Here is a 22,052-nt window from a genome sequence, read left to right on the forward strand (position 1 = left end):
TGCAAATAGGTAGCATCTGCCAAGCTGCTCGCACATAGTTTACAAAGGACAATAGCCTAATGTTCTTTGCCTCTTTGACCGAGACAAACTCAAAATAATGGCATGAATACCTCCAGCTTTTGAACGCGTATTTATCTTCTCCTGGCTTCAGCCTCCATCATGCTGCTTCAGTTTGTTTTGAAGTAACCACACTCTCTGACCTGTCGCGCAGATACGTCATGACGTATGTGCGGCGTGACAGGTCTACCTGAGTCCGTGAGGATTACTTTTTCCTTTCTTCTCTTTTTACATAGAAAACACTGCATTCTGGCGGGCAATGATCTAACGCAGTAACGCAGCGTTACTTGGATTAGTAGCCTAACTGTAATATAATTACTGTTTTGGAAATTGTAACGCCTTATATTACTTCGTTACTGAAAAAGTAATGCGTTACTAAGTAACGCGTTGCCGGTCCCGGGGATTGAACCGCCCACCTTCCGGGCACAAGCTCGCTTCTCTAACCATTGGGCCACCACTGCCCAGATAAATTAAGCTAAGAGGTCAAGGGACCCCTTTGAAATAGTTTTCCCTAGCCCAAATTTAACCTATGTTTGGAGCATTATTTAGCCCCTTGCCGACAAGCTAGCATATTATGCCCGTGAAAATCGGGTGTAGCAGACCACTCACGGCCCACCTGCAGTACCTCCCCGGCCCACTAGTGAGCCACGGCCCACAGTTTGGGAATCACTGACACAATAGAGAAGAATGCAGAAGAATCAGCATACCCTCTCTCCTCTGACTCCAGGTATTCCACCATCACCCTAGAAAGAAAGACATGTTTTAGGAACACTTTCCAAACACAAACATTATTTTAATTACAGGTGTCAGGAAAATTGTTGTTGTTCTCAAAGTTCTATTAAATCTCTTCACATTTGAATAAGTTGTCTCATCCATCCATGACAAAAAAAACAGAATGGCTGCATCAGCTGGCCAAAGTTGATCTGCCAGATCACAACCCAATAGAGCCCAATTTGACATTCAATTCAAGGACTATTCACTAATTCAAGAGCCTTGTTTGGTGAATTTCGGGGGTGGGCGGAGGGGGAAGGACTCAAGTCGGCATGGACTGAGACCCTTGAAAGTTTCCAGCACCTTGTTGAATCCATGCTTAAAAAATCAGACTGTTCTGGAGGTGAAAGTAGGGTCCTACCTACTGTAACACCGTCTAATGAAGTGGATACTGACTGCATAATCAATAGTTATGATACAGATATTGTGTGCCATACCACCTTACCTTTTCACCTTTGCTGCCTTGCAAGCCCTTCAGACCCTAGTAAAAGACATCAGGGAAAAGAACACGGTTTTGTTTCATACAAATCAACGCATGTATAATTGGAACTTAAAGCGTCTCAAATTAAGCAACGTAACGTAATGTTGTGTAGCTTTTAAATGTGATGTTAGTCACTCACTAAGTGCCCAGGGCCTCCTTTGACACCTGGAGGGCCTTTTTCACCCTGTAGAAAATAAATATGAAAGTTTTGCTTTATCCACAGGACATCACTGAATGTACTGAATGTGCTAGGGAACGTAAATGTTTGGTCTGAGCTAGAGTAGAGGGAAAAAAGACGATGTGATGAATTGACATTTGAAAGGTTCAGGGTTCTCCGGACCGTGGCATTCAATTCCTGGTCAAATGTTGTTTCCAAAGGTAAAGTTATCCAAAGTACTGAGCTCACCCTTCTGCCTGCAATGCCAGCTACACCTCTGGCACCCGGCTGACCTGGCAGACTGTCGGCCTAATGGGAATAAGAATATCATATAAGCTAATAATCTAATTTTACGCAGCATTTTTTTAAAGTTGCGGCCAGCATGGCCAGCATGCCAATCCATGCGTTAGTGTGCCGCACGTGCTCAGTGGTATAGCTCTCTGGCTAAAGCCAATTTCTTGTCATCAGTGATGTTATAATTGTGATTGTGATGTCAGTGATGATTGGGCCCTTCAAACAGTATGGGGTTGTTTTTACCGTGAATATGACTTAATTATAAAACGGATAGATGTGTCCGTTGCGTTGTTTTTGAGATGACCTGGGGAAGCACAGCACTCTGTAGTTAGGACGTGGGCTCAGCGCTGGAACATAAACATAGCTGTTAACTGTGCGCTAACGTTAGTTGTGTGGCAATAAAACGCCACTGAATGACCAGCTTGATATAACGGTCAACCAGTTTGAGTTCATAAAGCCCACCAGCTTTGATATTTGTTTGTTAGTTGTTGATATTTATAACAATATTGTGGCTTGAAAAAAGAAAAAAATCGGGCAACTGTCATGGCGGCGACTTCCGCTCCTCCATTTCTGCTCTGAGAACAGACCGTCCAACCAATCCGTTCATCCAGAAAAAGTTCAGCCCCATTGAACTTTCTGTCCATTAAAACGTATGCAAATTTGCTGGAGACGTACGCATCATCAGTGCTCCACGGACAGACGGACCGCTGTTTAACGTTACAGTTACGGCTGAAAATGACAACAGAAATAAACAAGTTTGTGATATCTCCACAACTCAAATCAATCGGCCAGGTGTCTATCCTGAAGTGACTTTTGTTGTTAACGCAACATCACTGTGATTCGGTCTATAACACGAAGTGGTACTGAAACATCATGTACCTTTTCTCCTTTCACACCAGCTGCACCAGGAGGACCCTTGAGAATAAAAAACATCACTAATGTCACATTGTGAAAAGAAATCAAACAAATGCTCACTAATGGGGTTAAACTATGATCTCCAGTTATCAGAACAGATGCTATTTGGTTTGTTGTGCAGATGGTTTTCTTGCCTTCAGTCCTGGTGCTCCTCGTGGTCCAGGAGTGCCAGGTGAGCTGTTCTTCCCCCGTCTGCCTCTGTCTCCCTGCAGGAGCAGACTACACATCATACCAGGGAATGCAGTGTATGTTTTCTGTGATTGTTATAGGATAGATAGGTGCTATAAAGGTGAGATGACACTGACAATACAGGTGAAGACATAACCTAATGGTATGATTGATGTCTGTCCTCTTTAGTTCTCCTAATTTCATTCACAGTTACACAGCATCTTTTCACACACATCGTTTACTCTGTTTTGTCTTTGATCAAAGGGAGTTCACTGGCAACTCTTGACCATTCCAAGATCATATTCAGTGATACATTATGGAACGTCCGTCCGCCTTACCTCTCTCCCCGGTTCTCCCAGATCGCCCGGGTGACCCCTCAGGCCCGGATTGCCCTGGATGCCTGGGTTACCACGGATACCCTGGATACCTTGAGCACCAGGAGGTCCTGACTCCCCCGGCTCACCCTGAGGAGACAGAGAGAGAGAGAGAGAGAGAGAGAGAGAGAAATGAAATGTTTGACAAACATACGTCAACTTGTTTTGTGTGATGTTCAGTTCTATTACTTCCAAATAATTGCTTTCAAGTAAAGTCCCTCTTGCCGTTATCAATTTACACATTCCTGTACACAATTTCAAGTGAGCGAGTGAGTCATCGAGGCCATTAATTGCCCTAAATTAAAAGTGAAAGGAGGAACTGAGTCAATTAAAGTGAGAGCGATGGAAAGACAGTGTGAGGATGAATTGCTTTTGTTGGGGTGTTACAAGTTAGCCTCTGCCTCGGCTTTTTTAAAGTGGGGAAGGAAGGCAAATCTCACCTTTTGCCCCGGAGGACCCGCCTGCCCTACTGGCCCTCTGTGACCGATGCCTGGCTCACCCTAAACACACACAACAACCTGTGTTTCAATATCATAAAGCACAATTTCAATTGAAACTCCCAGGTTTCACTCTGCTGCAATCTGAAAGAATGCAGCCTACACAATCTTGTAATTGTGTAAATCATAGCTTGTTTGCAAATGAATGCCTTTAAATTTACCTTGTGTCCTTTTTCACCGATTCCTCCCTGAGAAAAGTGGACAAACAGAGAGCTGAGATCAGACAGTTGGAGTGGATCTGCACCTGTACACCTCTTTCATGCCTTCTCAAAAATGGACCAAGACAGGCAACTTGGGAACTAAAGAGTAGGCCGAGTTTTGAGAGCCTTGTACTGACGTAGTGGGAGCCTTGTACTGACGTAGTGGGTTAACAAGGAGAATTATTGATGTCTGCTTTAATCCAGTGCCTCACAGTCAGACAGAAATAGAGCCTGGGGAACATCATGCCGCGGTTCTACTGGTTTTACTGACAGGCGAGACGGGAGGGGAGCTCCCCCCGCCGAGGTCCGACGTCATTCACAGATGCAGCCTGGGTGGGCGAGGGGAGCGGTGAGGGGTATTTTTATGCACTGATGGCACATTTTGAAGGGGTGACTGCCATTCCCGCTCCATCACATTGGCATAATCAGTGGGATGTGGTACTGATGAGTCTATAATATAGATACTGATGATATAGACTCTATATCATCAGTATTTGATGAGTATATATATACGGTATATATATATATATATATATACACTGTAGAAACGGTCCATAATGGCCCACCGTCAGGCCTGTTCTTGGGGCAGTCGATGCCTACCAGCCGGCGCGCCAACGTCGTAATGATGATGACATCATCAACGATGACAATGATGTCATAGCATAGAGTTCACCTGTGAGGTCATCGGCGATGTCAGACATAACACCGATGATGTCATAGCTCCCTCGAACGTTGTGACATCACCAATGACGTGATGTCATACACCGGAACGCGACCATATAAACAAAGTGTTCCGTGACGCTACACCACATCCGAGAGATTCCTCCTTGATTCCTTCGAGATTCCTTCGACTTCCATACTTCTTCAGGTATTCTTACTCCCTAATAATGTCAACCATTAGCACAATCAAATCCGGACCCGAACTGAACCCCTGCTGTCTTACAACCAGCCAGGCCCTGGTGACCGACTGCCTTACACCCAGACCGGTCAACAGTGGTAATTCAACCGCGTCCCAGGACCGACATCTCGGTCCCTATCTCCATCTCCGTGATTCTGATCGATCACAGCCCGTGAGCCTTCATACACGATCCAGCACACTTCACGAGGCAAGCCCAGAAGCTTTGCCCCCAGCAAGCACACTAGCTTCGCTACAATTTGGTCCTTCGAGCCGGATCCACAAGTCCTCTGACCCACAAGCTTCGATACAATTTGGTCCTTCGAGCGGATCAGAGGACTTGCGACGCTCAGAGATGGAGCAGGAGTCAGGTGAGCTCGCTCTGGTCACGGCACCTCACCGACCAGAGGAGCAACCCTTCCCCCACCAGATCGAATCTGGATACCGCAGAGTATCCAGGGTTCGGAGTAGTACTAAAGGGCCAGACCCCCTACACTCCCACCAGACGATCCAACCGGGGCAGGAACTCATCCGCAGCCACCACCGACTCCCTGCTCAGGCATCCCAGGCAAGGGACTCGACGCTACGATTCGACGCTACGATCGTGCGCCAAAGGGAGACCAACCAGGACATCACTGAATACTTCAAGGAATCCCAACGCACTGGCAGGTCCCATCAAGCTGGCCACCAGTCAAGCCGGGACAGGTCAGGTCATGGAGGCTTGACCTATGACGACAGAGACGCCCATGTATCCCGCAGCCCCAGCGGGCGCAGGAGTCACCATCATCAGGGCGCAAGCCATCATGACGGAATATCTTCAGCCCAGGCCCTCGCCTATGACCCGGAGACCCCAGGCTGGTATGGGTCAGCCCGGTACCAAGGGGTCCGGCCCCCTTCCCGAGCAGAGCCTCGGTCGAGGAGCCCCAGTCACTCTCACTATCATAGCGCCAGCAGTTACTGCAGTCACCATAGTGCATCGCGACACTCTAGCGCCAGCTCACTGTCAACCGTACGCGCCCACGCGTATCCCTCAGCCCAAGCGGCAGCTTACGAGGAATACAAGGCACTATTGGTGACCGAGAGCCTCCGCCGCCAACACGCGGAGGAGGAGGAAGCCCATGAGGAATACGACCGGCTGACAAAGCAAGCCAGAGCGGCGCAACGGGCCCAAGAACGGGTCAAAGAAGAGGCCCAACAGGCCGAAGAGGAGGCCCTCCAAGCTAGAGAGCGGATCACCCGCCGCCTGGAGAGAAGCCGACGCCTGCGGCAAGCTGAGCTGGCCCTGGACGAGGCCCGGGTTCGTGCCCGGCTGCAAGTCGAGCAGGAGCACGTAGCAGCCCGGCCTCGCGCCTGTCTGCTTGCCGGGGACCCGGCAGTTCCACCTGTGCCTCTCACCTCCCACGACCAGGGTCAGGTCAGCACGGTGGCCCCAGAGCCAACGACCCAAACTACAGAACCCACTGTTCCAGTGCCACCAACACCAACACTCCCACCTAGGACAGAGGTCGCCGACCCTGAGCATGCAATACAGTGCAACGGGGCGGCCGACCCCGCCACTGCGATACCCCACACTCAGGTAGGCACGGCGAACGTTGGGACCAACAGCACAGGGCACAGCCAGCCGGACGGCGTCAATCATTCCCACAAGATAGCTGGACACGACAGCTGGGACCCCCCCAGAGGACGGGACCAGCCATCTCAACTACCTATTCCCAGAATTCACCTCCTGGCCCTGCCCGAACTCATGGAGACAACTCCAGCCAAGGCCTCCAGGGAGGCCAACAAGTCCGAGCAAGTGGAGCAAGTGGACATGCCTTTGCGGACGGCGAGGCAGGAGCCCCAGATGCTTCACGGGGCGGCCGTCTCCCTCATCGTCTCGCCGGCAATTTGCCCAGAGCAGACCTATTGCACCAAGAGAGCCTTTACGGAACCAAACCTTGGTCTAGGCGAGCAACCTTACCCCATCACCGCCCTGCAGCAGGAATCCCGCCCGAGGAATTTGCCCCTCCATCAGTTCGGGAGGATCCATCTTATCCTGCTCATACAGCACCTATGGAAATGGGAACCAGGCTGGGATGATCCAGTCCTACCTGAGACACTGCTGCAGGCCTGGGAAGAGTGGGGGGACGGACCACCTCTTCTCAGCCCAGATCGCTGGCCAAAGACACCCCGACTCCCCACGACCGCGGATAAGAGCGAGGAGTTGAAGCCAAGTTACGGTGGCCTCAGTCCAAGCCGGAGGAGTGTACGACCTTCGGTGCCCTCAGTGAGGATGCCACACCAGCGCTCCACGGGGCGGCCAACGAGGCACTAGGGGCAGAGGCCTCCCTCCAACGAGGGCAGACAAATGGCTTCCGCACCGACCCTACGCCGCTGAGGTTCCTTGACTGGAAACTCAAGCCACCAGAACCAGAGGCTCCTCACTACCGCAGTAGCTGGGTAGACCCCCGGCTCCTGAGCGGCTCCCGCGCTGACCTCACGCCGCTGAGTTTCCTCAACTGGAAACTCAAGCCCCCAGAGGCCACTACAGCTCACTACAGCAGTAGGATCCCACACACATCCTGGCCAACGAGGACGGTCACCAAATCTTGGCTCTTGTAATGTACGGGACTGGACAACGGCGCGCGGACCCGTGCCTACACCCGGCTGGTGGCCAGGCGGACCACAGCCCCCCTCACTCCCAGAATAATCAACCAAGCCCTGCCTATACCAGGTGGGACTGGAGGGCCATTCCGGCCATTTCTGGAAGAATACAGATTCCCCACAGGAATCTGGGAGCGGCTGTAGAAACGGTCCATAATGGCCCACCGTCAGGCCTGTTCTTGGGGCAGTCGATGCCTACCAGCCGGCGCGCCAACGACGTAATGATGATGACATCATCAACGATGACAATGATGTCATAGCATAGAGTTCACCTGTGAGGTCATCAGCGATGTCAGACATAACACCGATGATGTCATAGCTCCCTCGAACGTTGTGACATCACCAATGACGTGATGTCATACACCGGAATGCGACCATATAAACAAAGTGTTCCGTGACGCTACACCACATCCGAGAGATTCCTCCTTGATTCCTTCGAGATTCCTTCGACTTCCATACTTCTTCAGGTATTCTTACTCCCTAATAATGTCAACCATTAGCACAATCAAATCCGGACCCGAACTGAACCCCTGCTGTCTTACAACCAGCCAGGCCCTGGTGACCGACTGCCTTACACCCAGACCGGTCAACAGTGGTAATTCAACCGCGTCCCAGGACCGACATCTCGGTCCCTATCTCCATCTCCGTGATTCTGATCGATCACAGCCCGTGAGCCTTCATACACGATCCAGCACACTTCACGAGGCAAGCCCAGAAGCTTTGCCCCCAGCAAGCACACTAGCTTCGCTACATATACGGTATATATATATACAGCATATATATATATACTGTATATATATATATATATATATATATATATATACCGTATATATATATATATACACATATAGATATGCTCGTGGCCCTCTTCACACTCAGCAGACAGCTCTACTTGCCTGCCTGGTCTCCATTTCTCCAAACTGGGACTGCGTCGGCTGCATTCTACTGCATGTAGGACCCTGACTGTCGACAAGTAGCCTACCACATCCAAGAATCTGAACTATTCCTAAAAGTCATGGCCGGAGTTAATGGGGGGGCCCGGGGGCCAGGCCCCCCGTCGTAAAAAAATAAATAATAATAAAATAAAATAAAAATGCTCACCATTGTAAATCTCCATCTCACTGTCTGGCTGAATATGATCATACAAATTATATCCACTTTGACAAGAATCACAGGTATCTCTTTGCTAAAGCTGTGACAGGGGGGCCTCTGACAGGGCCTTGCTGCAGCCGCCCCCTCCCTCTGGAATGCCCTCCGCAGTCACATTTGACAGGCCAAAACTCATTGTCTTTCATACTCATTATGTCATCTTTCCAAAAAAGCCCTTTTCACTGTTGCTTTTGACCTATAATATTTCTCTCTCTCCCCCCCCCCTCTCTCTCTCATCTATTTTAATATTTTCTCTCTTTATTAAACTTATTTGATCCTGTAGCAACAGTGAACAGTGAAGCACTATATAATATAAATTACATTACTAAACATACAATAATGAGTATTAATGTTCTGTAATTCTACTAATATTCTAATATTTCTTATATTTCCATTCTTATACTTATTAAACAATAATTAGAGAGAGACCATGATGATGCCAGCCTTAAAATGAGATATTCCTCTAAATCTGGCTTCAAACGGGCAAAATTTCAAATGCAAAACGGCCGGCAAATGTCTGTCTCATGCAGAAGTGGCCCCCCCAAAGCTAAAAGTCAAACTCCGCCTATGCTAAAAGTCCTATATTTACAGTCTTAATGTTAGAGTAACTGCATGCAATTCTTTAGTCACCTTTGGTCCTGGTTGTCCACTCTCACCTGGCGCGCCCTTTTGCACAAGAAACATGCAAGAATTTTGATCTCTATCAAGATTTCATAACCAAAACAATGCTGAAAAGTATTTGCATGATGTTGGAATTTGTTTGGTAGTGGATCTTAAAATGTGTGTTCATACCTTGAGGTAAAAATACTCTGGAGGATATGGATACGGCCTCCCAGTTTCTTCCTCATAATCTACCCCTCTCTCTCTCTCCATCTCCACCCTCTGCCTCTCCCACTCCTCCCTCTCCAAGTCTCTCCCCCCCTCATTCTCTGTCATCTCTCTCTCCCTCTCTGACTCTCTCAGCCTCTCCGACTCTTTCTCCCGCTCTGACTCTTTCTCCCTCTCCAGGTCCAGCTCAGCCTGCTTCTCCTTCTCCAGCTCCATTCTCTCCCTCTCCATCTCCAACCTCTCCCTCTCTCTCTCCCTCTCCAGGTCGTCCCGCTCTCGATCCACATCCTCCTCCGTCTCCCACTCGTAGTCTCCGCTCGTCTCCTCCTCCTCGTAATCTGAACCGCCTCCCATCCCCGTGTACCCGTCTGTCTCTACACCTGCCTCTTCTTCCATTTCCCACTCCCCCTCTTCCTCGGGTGTCACTGGTTCCTCTCCCGCGCCCTCCATTTCTGTATGTGTCACCCTCTCCCCTTCCATCTCTCCCTCACTCTGTTCTTGTCTCTCGCTCCTGGAATGGGTTTGAAGGTCAGGGTTGGCGTGCTTCATCTAGAAAAACACAGGTTTTACAATGCTAAACACATTGAAATTCTCACCATCTTACTGTGGATTCATACTTATCATCATCTACAGTATTTTAAAGAGACTTGCATTCCAGCTGCTGTGGCTCCGGGCTCCAGAGGAAAGAGACTAAAATGAAGAAGAAAAGAGGAGGCAAATCTCATTATGTGGTCTGCAGTGACCATGAAATCGCTGCAATGCCTTATGCAAAATTCTCTTTTGTGAAATATGCATTTTTAAATATTAAAGGCTGGAGAAACTTGGGCAAAGAAAGAAACTATATTTACTTGTGATGCCTCCTTATACCGATTTCTTCCACCTGGTGCGCCTGGCATGAATGCCTAAAATATTATTTTTATTGTTAATAAAGCCATTTTGTTAACACCTTCTGAAGGTCATGTCTATATAATGCATTATGAGCATATTCACAAGAAATTATAATGCATTTATAAGGCTTTATAAAACTCATTATCACTGCCAGTCAGATCATGTGTTCCGACGTGTACGTGTACGTGTGTGTGTGTGTGTGTGTGTGTGTGTGTGTGTGTGTGTGTGTGTGTGTGTGTGTATGTGTGATCTGTCTGACTCCTGTAGGGTTTGGCCATGGTTAGGCATAGCGGTGCCTGGTGGAGATCTGCACTCTACCGAGTGCACTTTTCTAGTGATAAATGTTTATAATCGTGCAACTTATAACAAGGTTTATAAAATATTATAAGTGGTGGACATAATGTATTATAATAAACATGAATAAAAGGACACTAAAGTAAAGTGCCAGCACTATGTTTATTATTAGCAATTGTATGATACACAGTTATGAGGACTTATGAGCAGTATTTGCTGCCTGCAAGTTTAAGTGTAAAACAAATAAAAGATTATTCTTTCAAATACTTTGTCACTTTGGCATGGAGGTATTATGGATGCTGAACTTATAATACATTATGTCCATCACTTTAATACCTTATAAACCTTGTTATAAGATGTCATGCATGATTATAAACATTTAGACATAGTTTTATAAAGCCTTATAAATGCATTATGTCTTATGAATGTGCTCATAATGCATTATAGACATGACCTTCATAGAAAGTGTTACCAACATGGTACTTATTGTTATTTCTATTTTTTTACACAACCAGGTGACACTTACCATAGCATCAGGCCAGGAGGCACTTCTTCTCACCCGGATGTGGGATCGAGGCACCTGTCAAGTCCCCAAAACCTCTCATGAGTAAATTTAGCACCCATGATGCTTCCTAATGAATAGCTGTGTGTGTGTGTGTGTGTGTGTGTGTGTGTGTGTGTGTGTGTGTGTGTGTGTGTGTGCGTGCGTGCGTGCGTGCGTGCGTGCGTGCGTGTGTGTGTGTACACTCAAAATGCAGTTAAAAGTCTTTACTTTGTATCATAAAGCCTCCATTTCTAGAATATATGATGCTGTCAATTTTAGAAAGAAAGACCCACAGACTTGTCTTACAAAGTTATTGAACATTTTTACTCGCTTAAGGATACATGCACAGAGAGGGTAGGCAGATGAAAAAAACACAACAAAATTTCACCAGTGAAAAGAGTGCTTGATCTGACTACATAAATGATTAGAACATCAATATATTCTGAAAGAATTATGAATAAAATATTTTATTCAAAAATATTTTATTGAGTAGATTATCAAAGGAAGACAAAATACAATATTTTTTCCATGGTTTAATAAATAAAAAAATCACGACAACTTGATACAAAGCGATATGTATTTATATTGTGGGAACAAGTTTGAGAGAGTTTAGCATGTTATCTAATGTAGTCTTTATTCGTGACACAAAAAAGTTAAAGTTGTTTAATAAATAAATTAGGAGAACAAATTCATGAATGTCAGTAAGCTGGACGTGAAGATACAATTCTCTTCCCTTGACACAGTGTCTTCCTATTCTCCACAGTCCCCCAGTAAGATTTTTTAAATATTATACAAGACGTGAATCTCGTTGGCTTTGGGTGAGTGACATCATCACTGTGTGAAAGGGAGTTCCCCCTCACGAAGCGGCAAGCTGCTCCTCACCAGCGATAAACTTCACAGTTTACATACACTCTTCCCAAGCTGTGGGCACTTGTTATGAATGCTTACAACCCTAGTCACATTCTCTCAGGAATTAAGCAAGGTCCTGTTTAAAAAAAAAAAAAGAAAAGAAAAAAAGAGACAATGTATTAAAAGTAACTCGCTGGAATCAGTTTTCTGTTCAGTAAATCACTGAGAGTGTGACTTTGCATGTCTGCTCATTCCCATTCAGGCAAACTGTGGTGAAATCATGCTCAACGCATGCTGGGACAACTTGGCCACAAAGCTTGTCCTAGCTCATGCTTTGGTTATATGTATATTTTAGTTTATATGTATTTTAATACTTAAAAATGACGTCGGTTTTTCATTCACCGCACATTCACATTAGCCCAAACAGATTAACCTTTTTGCACTGGTGAAATTTTCAAAGGTGTTAGTAGGAAAAAAAGGTCTTGACTTGGATTATGATGGCAAATGCTCATATGATTTACAGCATGGTTGAACTATGGCATACTTAACATAAAGAATGTCTAAATCTATCGTAAAACAGGTACAAAGCCTGCAGGGAAGCTATGAAACTTAGCAGATTACATGTAAAGACATTTTGCTCTATCAAAAATGATAAATTCCAACAGTTTAAGAACCATAGCATAGCATTTGCCGTCACTTTCAGGCCTCTAGTGTAAAGCGTAAAGGAAAGAGCTTTGCATTCCAAGGCATGCAAGGATCTTCAAGAACAATTAGTGAAGTTGTAGACTAAAGAGCTAAAATCAGAGCTCTACCGTGTCTGCTTCCTCTGTGGAGATGGGAGGTGCAGGTGTTGACACTTCCTCCTGATCATGATCGAAACAAACATGATGAGCATCAGACTCCACATGTGAAATTGTAAATGTAATAGCACCACATTGATCAAGTTTTTTCAGATCCCCCCCAGGGTGCGTTCTGCCCAAATCTCCAGTGGGATCATAATAACACAGAAACAAGAGCAACTGGTTCCTACTCCGCCTACCCTCTCTAGCGGGTGCTGGGTGATTGGAAACGCATCAAGAACTGTGCGTCACTTGTGATATTTTAGTTTTTCTGTTTTGGGGCGGGGAAAGTGTCGCCACAGACACAAGTTCATAAATGTTGCAATACAGAGAGATGCAAGGGCTTACATCAATGGCTACAAAGTAGAGTGCGCACATCCACTCAAACGCGCAGGTGCTGGACAAAAAGGACACAAATGAATAAAAAGTAGAGTCCGCACACTGCTGTTGAAATCTCGCAGTAGATTTATTTTAAACGTTTCGGTCTCGTGAGACCCTTATTTCATCAAAATAAATCTACTGGGAGATTCCAACAGCAGTGTGCGGACTTTCATCAATGGGCCATAGGCTCAATCACCATTGTGTTAATAGACCCTTCTTTTCGACACAAAATGGCCCCCGTGAAAAGGGTCTATTCAGTTGGCGATCTACAGTGACTTTACTAACATTTATGAAAATCTTCCGGATTATGACTTTCAAGTTAAACAGCTGATAACGTGCTGATGCAGTAAAAAAAAAGTCATTGGTGGTTGAAACTGCTCTAAAGATTTGTGTATCAGATGCATTTCATTATGTAATATATCATAACAAGCATAGTCTCACCTGTGTATCTGTCTCCCTGTGTAAGAGGTCTCCCTGTGTGGAGGTCTCCTCCAGTGGGTTATGTGTAGGTAGCTGCTCCTCCTGCACAAGTCCAAAGTAAAATAGGGTTTTACTCCACACACAGGTATGGCTGAGCAGCACATACTGTGTAGGTCACAAGTTTATTTTTAGTATTAGTATTATTATTATTAGTAATAGTATTATTATTATTATTATTATTATTATTAATAATAATAATAATAATAATAATAATAATAATAATAATAATAATAATAATAATAATAATACTACAGGTAATAATAATAATATAGCCCCCATAGCCCATGAGCACTTCTGCAGCTGGAAATATATTATTGTACGCTGATGTGCACAGTTGTCTGCTGTTTTATAACGTGTACTGTCTGTTTTTATTATGTTGCCAGACTGCCAAAGACAAATTTCCATTACAGCAAAATTAATGGACAATAAAGTTTTCTTATCTTATCTTGCATTGTTTAATTTTTTATTGTTAAGACAAAAGTTTGTCCAGATTTCAGAGTGGTAGTGCTCACCTTTTTACTCAAATCTTCTGTTTGGACTTCAAGCTGAACAGGAGGAAATGATTGAATAATGTTAAAGTGAATCAGGAAATTGTGACCCATTCTACCACAAATAGTTCAGAGCTGAGTGAAGCAAAGATACCTGTTCTCTCCCTCTGTGCTCCTGAGAGACCGAGGGGTCATATGTGGAAAGCTCTTCCTGTTTGGAAAAATAAATAAATAAATCTTTCCATCATAACTTCATCACTTTTAATAGCACACAACCTACAGTTACTCCAATGTAACACGTGCAGCACAGGTATGTGCCATGCATGCAGTGGGCTATAATGACAAACTAATTTATTCCTACAAATTAATTCAGCTAGTGGGCGTGTCATTAATCAATTCCTTCCTCTATTGTGTGGGCAGGGATATATTTCTGTCCCCAGAGATGCTGCTATTCAAATCAGGGGAGTTTGCATATGAGTTTGACACGGCCATTATCACGAAGGCACCCAAGCACACTAAGATAATACTCCAAATTCTTAACAGCTCCATGCCATCGATCATCACTTCAAGTTGAAGTTTCATCTTAATCATCTACTGGAACAGCCTCCTACCTCGTATTCATAACTGTACTCTTCGCCGTTGTAAAACTCTGCCTCCTCCTGCAGCTGCTCACTTGCCTTTAGATAGAAGAGGAACGACAAAGTGACTTACAAGAGGAGACACATTAGTTACAGAATAATCATTAGCAACTGTCAATGCTCAGAAGACGACGACGCAAAGCAACAAAGCAACCCATTAATCACAATTATCTGTTATTGTTAAAAGAACTATAGCTCAATTAGCACACTAATGTCAAGACAAACGCATGCTTTTAGTTTGTTTAGACACACTATATGCTGCAACTGTTGAATTCTCTTTGTTATCTTTTAAATTGTGTTCATTCATTATAGAGTCTGAATTTTAATTACATTTTAGTAGTAAAGCGGTCACACCTACACAGATGACGTTGTGTTAATGTCATGCTAGCAATAGCCAGTGTTAGAGCCTGTGTTTATGGCTTTGTTAGTTAGGTTCTCTGTTTAGTTGGGGCGAAAAGTAAAGTTAGGCTTCCAGGTTTTGTTTATTCCCCTTCAAGGACATTTACCAGGCGCTGTCTCTGCCTCTTATGTCGTCCTTTGTTTCCTTTGCCCTGGTTAAGAAGTTCACAGTCAGAAAGAAAAAAAATAAAGGTTTTCCATGCTTCAGACTTTGATGATAAAGTATTAAACTATGAGTTGATAAGTTTAGGTAGATATTTCAGGAAAAGGGTAGTTATTAATAAATATAAAAACAACGCAAAACCATTACATCAAGATGTTTAGGAGTCAGCAATGTTAAAGTTACCAAATCGTTTAGACGTGTTTTAACAATATGCATTTATGTACTGTATGAGGCATCAAAAGCTACATATAGGGAGAAACACAATTACACAGGATAAAGACTGTAACCCTCAAACTGGAGGGATGCTGGCAGAATTGTAGTTATGTTTCACATCGTTTCTTGCAAATGAAACAATAATGACGATGTCTGTGTTTGATCAGTCAGGAGAAAATGCTGCCTGCTGGCTTTACCTTCCCACGCTCCCTGTTTTTCTTCTTCTGTCCTGACGTCTTCCTCACAGAGTCTTCCTGAGTGAGGAGAACAGTCTCCACCACTGCTTCTGGTAATCGCGAGACCCTCTGACACGCACGCGCGCGCGCACACACACACACACGCACACGCACACACACACACAGACACAGACACACACACACACACACACACACACACACACACACACACACACACACACACACACACGATGATCAGATTACAATCTTTACTCGAGACTGTGCAGTGATTTATATTTACAAAATTCCCCCGAAATTCCCACCAAACTGAACTGGTTGCAGTGTAACTAATTAATTCAATTGTATGATATAACTCTAATCTCTTAGTTAAAATTGGTGATGTCATCAGTGATGTCACTTGAGCAATTGTGATGTCATCAGTGATGTAACTCGAGCAATTGTTGTGATATTATCAGTGATGTCTCTCGAGCACATGTGAGGTCATCAATGTCAAATTGGCTGTGGGCTCTGTGGTGGTGGTGTCTGTCTGTGGCGGTGTCAGTCTCCAGAGTCTCCACCCAAGGAATCGAGATTCCTAGTAAACTAAAAGTTAGCGGGCTAGTGAGTCGTGACCAGAAGATCATCTGTTTGACTCCCTGCACTGGCTTAAAAAATCTGCTGAGGAAAGTGCACAAATTATGAATTTCCATTCAACTGCAGAGTTGGCCTTGAGCAAGGAACCTAATAATCCCCAACTGCTCCAGTGAAACGTTGCATTGGTCAACCCATGAAGATTGTGTTTGTGCCTTTTCCCTTTATTTGATAGTTGACTGCAAAGAGTGACAAGATAACAATGATGAAGATAATGGAGAAAATTACATGCAACACAAGATCCCAAGCCAGATTTGGACCCAGACCCACCAAGATGCACCATTGTGTTTATATTTGATGACATATTTGACTGCTGCCAGTTGTGAATATGCAAGCTGAATATATGAATATGCAGCTCATAAGCTGAATTTGAAATAGTTGCTGAAAGAGCATGAGCGTGAAGATGGATGCATGGATGCTTGGTAAATGATCTCTGGGTAAATAAGTTTCAACAAGTTGAAACTTTTTCAACATGCTCAACATGTTTTTCTTGGAAAATGTTCTAAAGTCAGTTCTTGATTGTGCATCGTCCTTACCTCCTGGGTGGTAGCATGGTTGAAAGTAGAGTTGACCACAGTCAGATTCATTTTGAGTGAGGATATTTCAATGCGGTCCCCATCCCCCATCCCCTTCCCCTCTGTGCCCCTCGACCTGGCCTCAATCCTGCCCAGCTCCTGCTCTCCATTCAGCGCTGTGTCTGCCCACAGCGTCGGGCCTTCCACTGTTTCATTCAGAGGATCCTTCAGGAGGACAGAGAGGGGGTGAGTGGATGGGATGAGCAGAGTTAGCAGCTAGCATTCATTTGATGTAGGGTAAAGTTACAGACAGAATACAGTGGGTTAAAAAAAGCTGATTGTAAGATCAAGCTCCATCATTTTCTTTTCAGCTAAATAACATACTTTCTGATTACAATATGCTCATTATAGACACTTACAGTGGAGAGAGGCTCATGCAGCTCTGGGTCTTCAATGGTGTCGATCTCTGACAGCGGCTTGTTGGAGAGGTCGAACTTTACCGAGCTCTGTTCAGACGACACGGTCAGGTGACTTCAGATAGCCTCACAGGCCAGATGGTATATTTTATAGGTGTTGTATAGAAAGGATTCATAGCTTTGTCATTTTATACCTAATCACAATAATTGTGTCTACCTGGAATATATTAAAATGCTTCTATCATGGGTAGAAGAAATGCTACTACTGATGTAGAGACCAACCACTTACCGTTAATAGACTCTTGCAATTAATTTCCTCCACAAATGTGTCCCGCCCACTTCCCATTTAGAGATTACATGCTGTGTACTCCGTGATGATGTTGGAGTTGTAACCTCTTAGAGATGTACTGTGTACTCAGTGATGATGTTGGAGTTGTGACCTTAGAGATGTACTGTGTACTCAGTGATGATGTTGGAGTTGTGACCTTAGAGATGTACTGCGTACTCAGTGATGATGTTGGAGTTGTGACCTTAGAGATTACGTACTGCGTACTCAGTGATGATGTTGGAGTTGTAACCTCTTAGAGATTACGTACTGCGTACTCAGTGATGATGTTGGAGTTGTGACCTCTTAGAGATTACGTACTGCGTACTCAGTGATGATGTTGGAGTTGTAACCTCTTAGAGATTACGTACTGCGTACTCAGTGATGATGTTGGAGTTGTGACCTCTTAGAGATTACGTACTGCGTACTCAGTGATGATGTTGGAGTTGTAACCTCTTAGAGATTACGTACTGCGTACTCAGTGATGATGTTGGAGTTGTAACCTCTTAGAGATTACGTACTGCGTACTCAGTGATGATGTTGGAGTTGTGACCTCTTAGAGATTACGTACTACGTACTCAGTGATGATGTTGGAGTTGTAACCTCTTAGAGATGTACTGCGTACTCAGTGATGATGTTGGAGTTGTGACCTCTTAGAGATGTACTGTGTACTCAGTGATGATGTTGGAGTTGTGACCTCTTAGAGATGTACTGTGTACTCAGTGATGATGTTGGAGTTGTGAGTCTTAGAAATTACATACTACGTACTCAGTGATGATGTTGGAGTTAGAGATTACGTACTGTGTACTCAGTGATGGAGTTAGAGATTACGTACTGTGTACTCAGTGATGATGTTGGAGTTAGAGATTACGTACTGTGTACTCAGTGATGATGTTGGAGTTAGAGATTACGTACTGTGTACTCAGTGATGATGTTGGAGTTGTGAGTCTCGATGCCCTCCTTTGTTTTCCGAGAGGATCCGAGCACATGTAGCAGCTCCTCTATTCCGTCCTGTAGCAGCCTGTCAATCAAGGCCTTGAGCAAGGGCAGCTGGGAAAAAGGGTTTTTGTTTAGAAAACCACATGGGGCTTCGACTAGAAAGTGCAACTCTGCTGACCTCAGAATCTGAAGGACGCCATGCTCGCTGCTTACCCTTATGCCGTAGGCTTCAAACATCGCTTCAATGTCCTGAGGAAGAGGTGAAATGTGTTGATCAAAGACTTACCAATAAATAATTTAACAATGTGAAATGACAACATATGGTTAGAATGTATTCACCTTCATCTCAATGGATTTTCCAGGGAGTCCAGCATCACCCTGTAGAAACATGAAAGAACAAGGAGTCAAAAATCATTTCCAACTCCCCATACGTGTTTTTTGTGGGAAAACAAAGACAAGCACGCACCTTCTCTCCATGCACGCCTCTCACTCCTTTATCTCCCTGCAAAAAAAAAGAAAAAAGCAATGAACTACAATATAGACAATATTGCTCTTATTTATATTCCGGCTTTAGTACAAACCCTGTTGCCGTCTTACCTTCATTCCCGGTGAACCCTAGACACACAGAGACAGAGGAGCGAGACATTGGAACATGCATCTAAAAATGCATGGCATCAAGCTCACACCACAAGCCTGCTGACTCCCACACCTATCAGCAGATAACAGCACCAAAACAGCTGGATAAAAACACTCCATGCAGCAGCTGGGTTCATGTGCCCTTGTTCATATGAGCTGTAAACAGGCAGAGAGAAACATGCAGTGTGTGAAAGTCCAACTGACCGTGGCTCCTGGAGGACCCATCGGGATCGGAAACGCTTGTCTGATCTGTTCAACGGTGGCACCCTGTGAAATGACCCATAAACTAATCAGTAATCTTTAAACTAGTATCCTCCTGACAGCCTAAAGCGCTGTCTAAATTCACTGTTACACCGCTTTTGAACAACAGATTTTCTTTTCTTTTCTTCTTCTTCAGATTTACCCCAATTATACTTGGCCAATTCCCCCTGCTGTCCCGGTCGTTGCTCCACCCCCTCTGCCGATCTGGGGAGAGTTGTAGACTAGCACATGCTTCCTCCGATACATGTGCAGTCGCCAGCTGCTTCTTTTCACCTGACAGCAAGGAGTTTCCCTACAGGGCGTAGCGCGTGGGAGGATCACGCTATTCCCCCCAGTTCCCCTCCCCACTGAACAGGCCCACCGACCAACCAGAGGAGGCGCTAGTGCAGTGACCAGGACCGATGTATACCCCACCGGTTTCCCACCCGCAGACGGGGCCAATTGTGCCTGTATAGATGCCCGACCAAGCTAGAGGTAACACGGGGGCTCGAACCTTCGCCCCCCGTGTTGGTAGGCAGGGAATCTAATGCTGCACTACCCGGACGCCTGAAAAACAGAAACAAATAAGATCTTCACAAAACCAGGGACTCACCGCCCCCTGTTCAATAAATGTATTTAATTACGGTACTGGTAATTCCTTTTACCTCTGGAGTGACAAGCACTTGCGTCCCAGGTAAACCCGGAGGTCCTGGTTCCCCTTTACTGCCGTCTTTACCCTGGTGGAGGAACACAGTCACTTATCTCTCAAGTTGATTCCTCAATTTTCTCACAAAGGCAGTTTGGTTTTGTCTCAAGACGGCTTACATTTGTGGCTGTGTCTCCCTTGTCGCCCTGTACAGGAAAACAAAAATTACCGTGTGTATTCATTACATAGCTTAATGATTTTTTTGTGCAGTAAATAAATGTATAGAAATAAGTAACCTTTTTGCCATCATCTCCATTTGGTCCTCTTTCTCCCTGTGAAATGAAAATCTGTTTTAATTTCAATAATTTACCTGAAAATGGTAACACAAAAGAGTTATGAATGCAATGATTTGAAGGGTTTCAGTTTAAAACATGACATAAGTGGCATATCCATCCGTCAATATTAGAGAGAGAGAAAAAACAAAACACAGATCCAGAGATGTAAAAATGACTTATAATTGCACTATTGCACTATAACAATAATGCATAATGTGTGTGTTGTGTCCAATCAGTTTGTATGAGGAAAGTGTCACTTTTTTCAAATGGTGTCCACTCATTTTTAAGTGGAACTCTTCAATTCATGCTGTACATGATAATATTGTAAAGCAAAGAAGTTATTTGACAAAGCATAGAGCTCTCATAGTTAAATGCAAATACGTCCTCACATCTTTGCCTGCCAGGCCTCTCTTCCCATCGATCGCAGGTCTCCCCTGTAGAGAAGAGGGAACAAAACAACCACAACCTCTGTTTTCAGATTGATCGTTATATTGGAAACATAGTGAGCTGATGAAACTGAAACAGTGTTCAATTTGGCTAAATGTGCTTAAATACAGACTTAAATACTGACTTCTTTGATATTGTCTATTATGTTCATAAGGATAGTCAAAATGAATAGGTGCCATGCTGTCATCAATATAAACATCAGATCGTCATCAGACTGATCAGCTGCATCCAGGATAGAAAGAGACAGAAAGATACTCACTGGTGATCCTGGTAGACCAGGCATCCCAGCGATCCCAACCCGGCCTTGGTCTCCTTTCTCACCCCTCTGTTCACACACACACGCGCACACACACACACGCGCGCACACGCACGCGCACACACACACACACACACACACACACACACACACAGACACACAGACTTCACATGTATTGCTCTTAAGGTAGAGCTGCTGTTTCTTTTATGGACTTCACATTCATTACTCTTAAGGTAGCGCTGCTGTTTCTGTTATTTGAGCAAATTATTTTTCCTTCCCAGGTTATTAGCCAAGCCAGCTTGGTACAACGTAACTGACTGATTCAGACTGACTTACTGTAGGTCAGAAATGTGAAATATTGATGCACTTACCAGACTTGGCTCTCCCTTTGGTCCCTGGTCACCCTGCAGTTGTTATTAAACACCTTGTGAGTACTGTAGTAGTTCAAAATTATTCACTTTCCAGGTTTTACTAATACATAATAGAGTATATAAGTAATACAGCAGGACATTTAATTGTAAGTGCAGGACAGTTGGAAAAAGAAAACTGGTACTGTATATCATGTAATAGCATTGATGCACAAATTAATGGGTGTAGCAATTTGTCTAACCTTGAGTCCTGGTCTGCCTGGTAAACCATCCAGTCCATCTCTTCCTGACCCAGACACACCCTGCAAAGTAGCAGATTTAAATACCAATACCAATACCAATACCTACATTTTTAGAATAATTTGTTCATCAATTAATTTCATGAACTAAGCCACAGTAAATGTAATGGAAGTGATGGACATACCAGAGATGACCCTGGTGGACCAGGTTTGCCCTCAGGACCCTTGGAGGGACAAAAACAGTTTGATATCAGTATC

General features: G+C 44.6%; 1 protein-coding gene across 1 annotated transcript in view; it reads right to left on the reverse strand.

Moving 5' to 3' along the window:
* The window catches only part of col7a1l (collagen type VII alpha 1-like), a gene marked incomplete at its 3' end in the record, with an annotated part of 126,443 nt that overhangs the window by 28,087 nt on the left and 76,304 nt on the right, over positions 1-22,052 (reverse strand). The window contains exons 56-92 of the mRNA XM_083662175.1: positions 21,980-22,018; positions 21,798-21,857; positions 21,559-21,591; positions 21,191-21,256; positions 20,874-20,918; positions 20,446-20,481; positions 20,329-20,355; positions 20,169-20,240; positions 19,468-19,530; positions 19,225-19,242; positions 19,094-19,129; positions 18,967-19,005; positions 18,841-18,876; positions 18,604-18,738; positions 17,367-17,453; positions 16,969-17,172; positions 15,803-15,910; positions 15,337-15,381; positions 14,804-14,869; positions 14,347-14,403; positions 14,217-14,249; positions 13,666-13,746; positions 12,817-12,867; positions 11,138-11,191; positions 10,278-10,331; positions 10,081-10,119; positions 9,394-9,978; positions 9,232-9,267; positions 3,876-3,902; positions 3,658-3,717; positions 3,182-3,307; positions 2,810-2,881; positions 2,640-2,675; positions 1,716-1,775; positions 1,449-1,493; positions 1,274-1,309; positions 765-800 (exon numbers count right to left, since the gene is read on the reverse strand). Coding sequence (XP_083518301.1) covers positions 765-800; positions 1,274-1,309; positions 1,449-1,493; positions 1,716-1,775; positions 2,640-2,675; positions 2,810-2,881; positions 3,182-3,307; positions 3,658-3,717; positions 3,876-3,902; positions 9,232-9,267; positions 9,394-9,978; positions 10,081-10,119; positions 10,278-10,331; positions 11,138-11,191; positions 12,817-12,867; positions 13,666-13,746; positions 14,217-14,249; positions 14,347-14,403; positions 14,804-14,869; positions 15,337-15,381; positions 15,803-15,910; positions 16,969-17,172; positions 17,367-17,453; positions 18,604-18,738; positions 18,841-18,876; positions 18,967-19,005; positions 19,094-19,129; positions 19,225-19,242; positions 19,468-19,530; positions 20,169-20,240; positions 20,329-20,355; positions 20,446-20,481; positions 20,874-20,918; positions 21,191-21,256; positions 21,559-21,591; positions 21,798-21,857; positions 21,980-22,018 — 2,703 coding nt within the window. The remainder of the gene's footprint in view (positions 1-764; positions 801-1,273; positions 1,310-1,448; positions 1,494-1,715; positions 1,776-2,639; positions 2,676-2,809; positions 2,882-3,181; positions 3,308-3,657; positions 3,718-3,875; positions 3,903-9,231; positions 9,268-9,393; positions 9,979-10,080; positions 10,120-10,277; positions 10,332-11,137; positions 11,192-12,816; positions 12,868-13,665; positions 13,747-14,216; positions 14,250-14,346; positions 14,404-14,803; positions 14,870-15,336; positions 15,382-15,802; positions 15,911-16,968; positions 17,173-17,366; positions 17,454-18,603; positions 18,739-18,840; positions 18,877-18,966; positions 19,006-19,093; positions 19,130-19,224; positions 19,243-19,467; positions 19,531-20,168; positions 20,241-20,328; positions 20,356-20,445; positions 20,482-20,873; positions 20,919-21,190; positions 21,257-21,558; positions 21,592-21,797; positions 21,858-21,979; positions 22,019-22,052) is intronic.

This window comes from Poromitra crassiceps (genome assembly GCF_964638095.1).
Source record: "Poromitra crassiceps genome assembly, chromosome: 2".
NCBI classification, from domain to species: Eukaryota; Metazoa; Chordata; class Actinopteri; order Beryciformes; family Melamphaidae; genus Poromitra; species Poromitra crassiceps.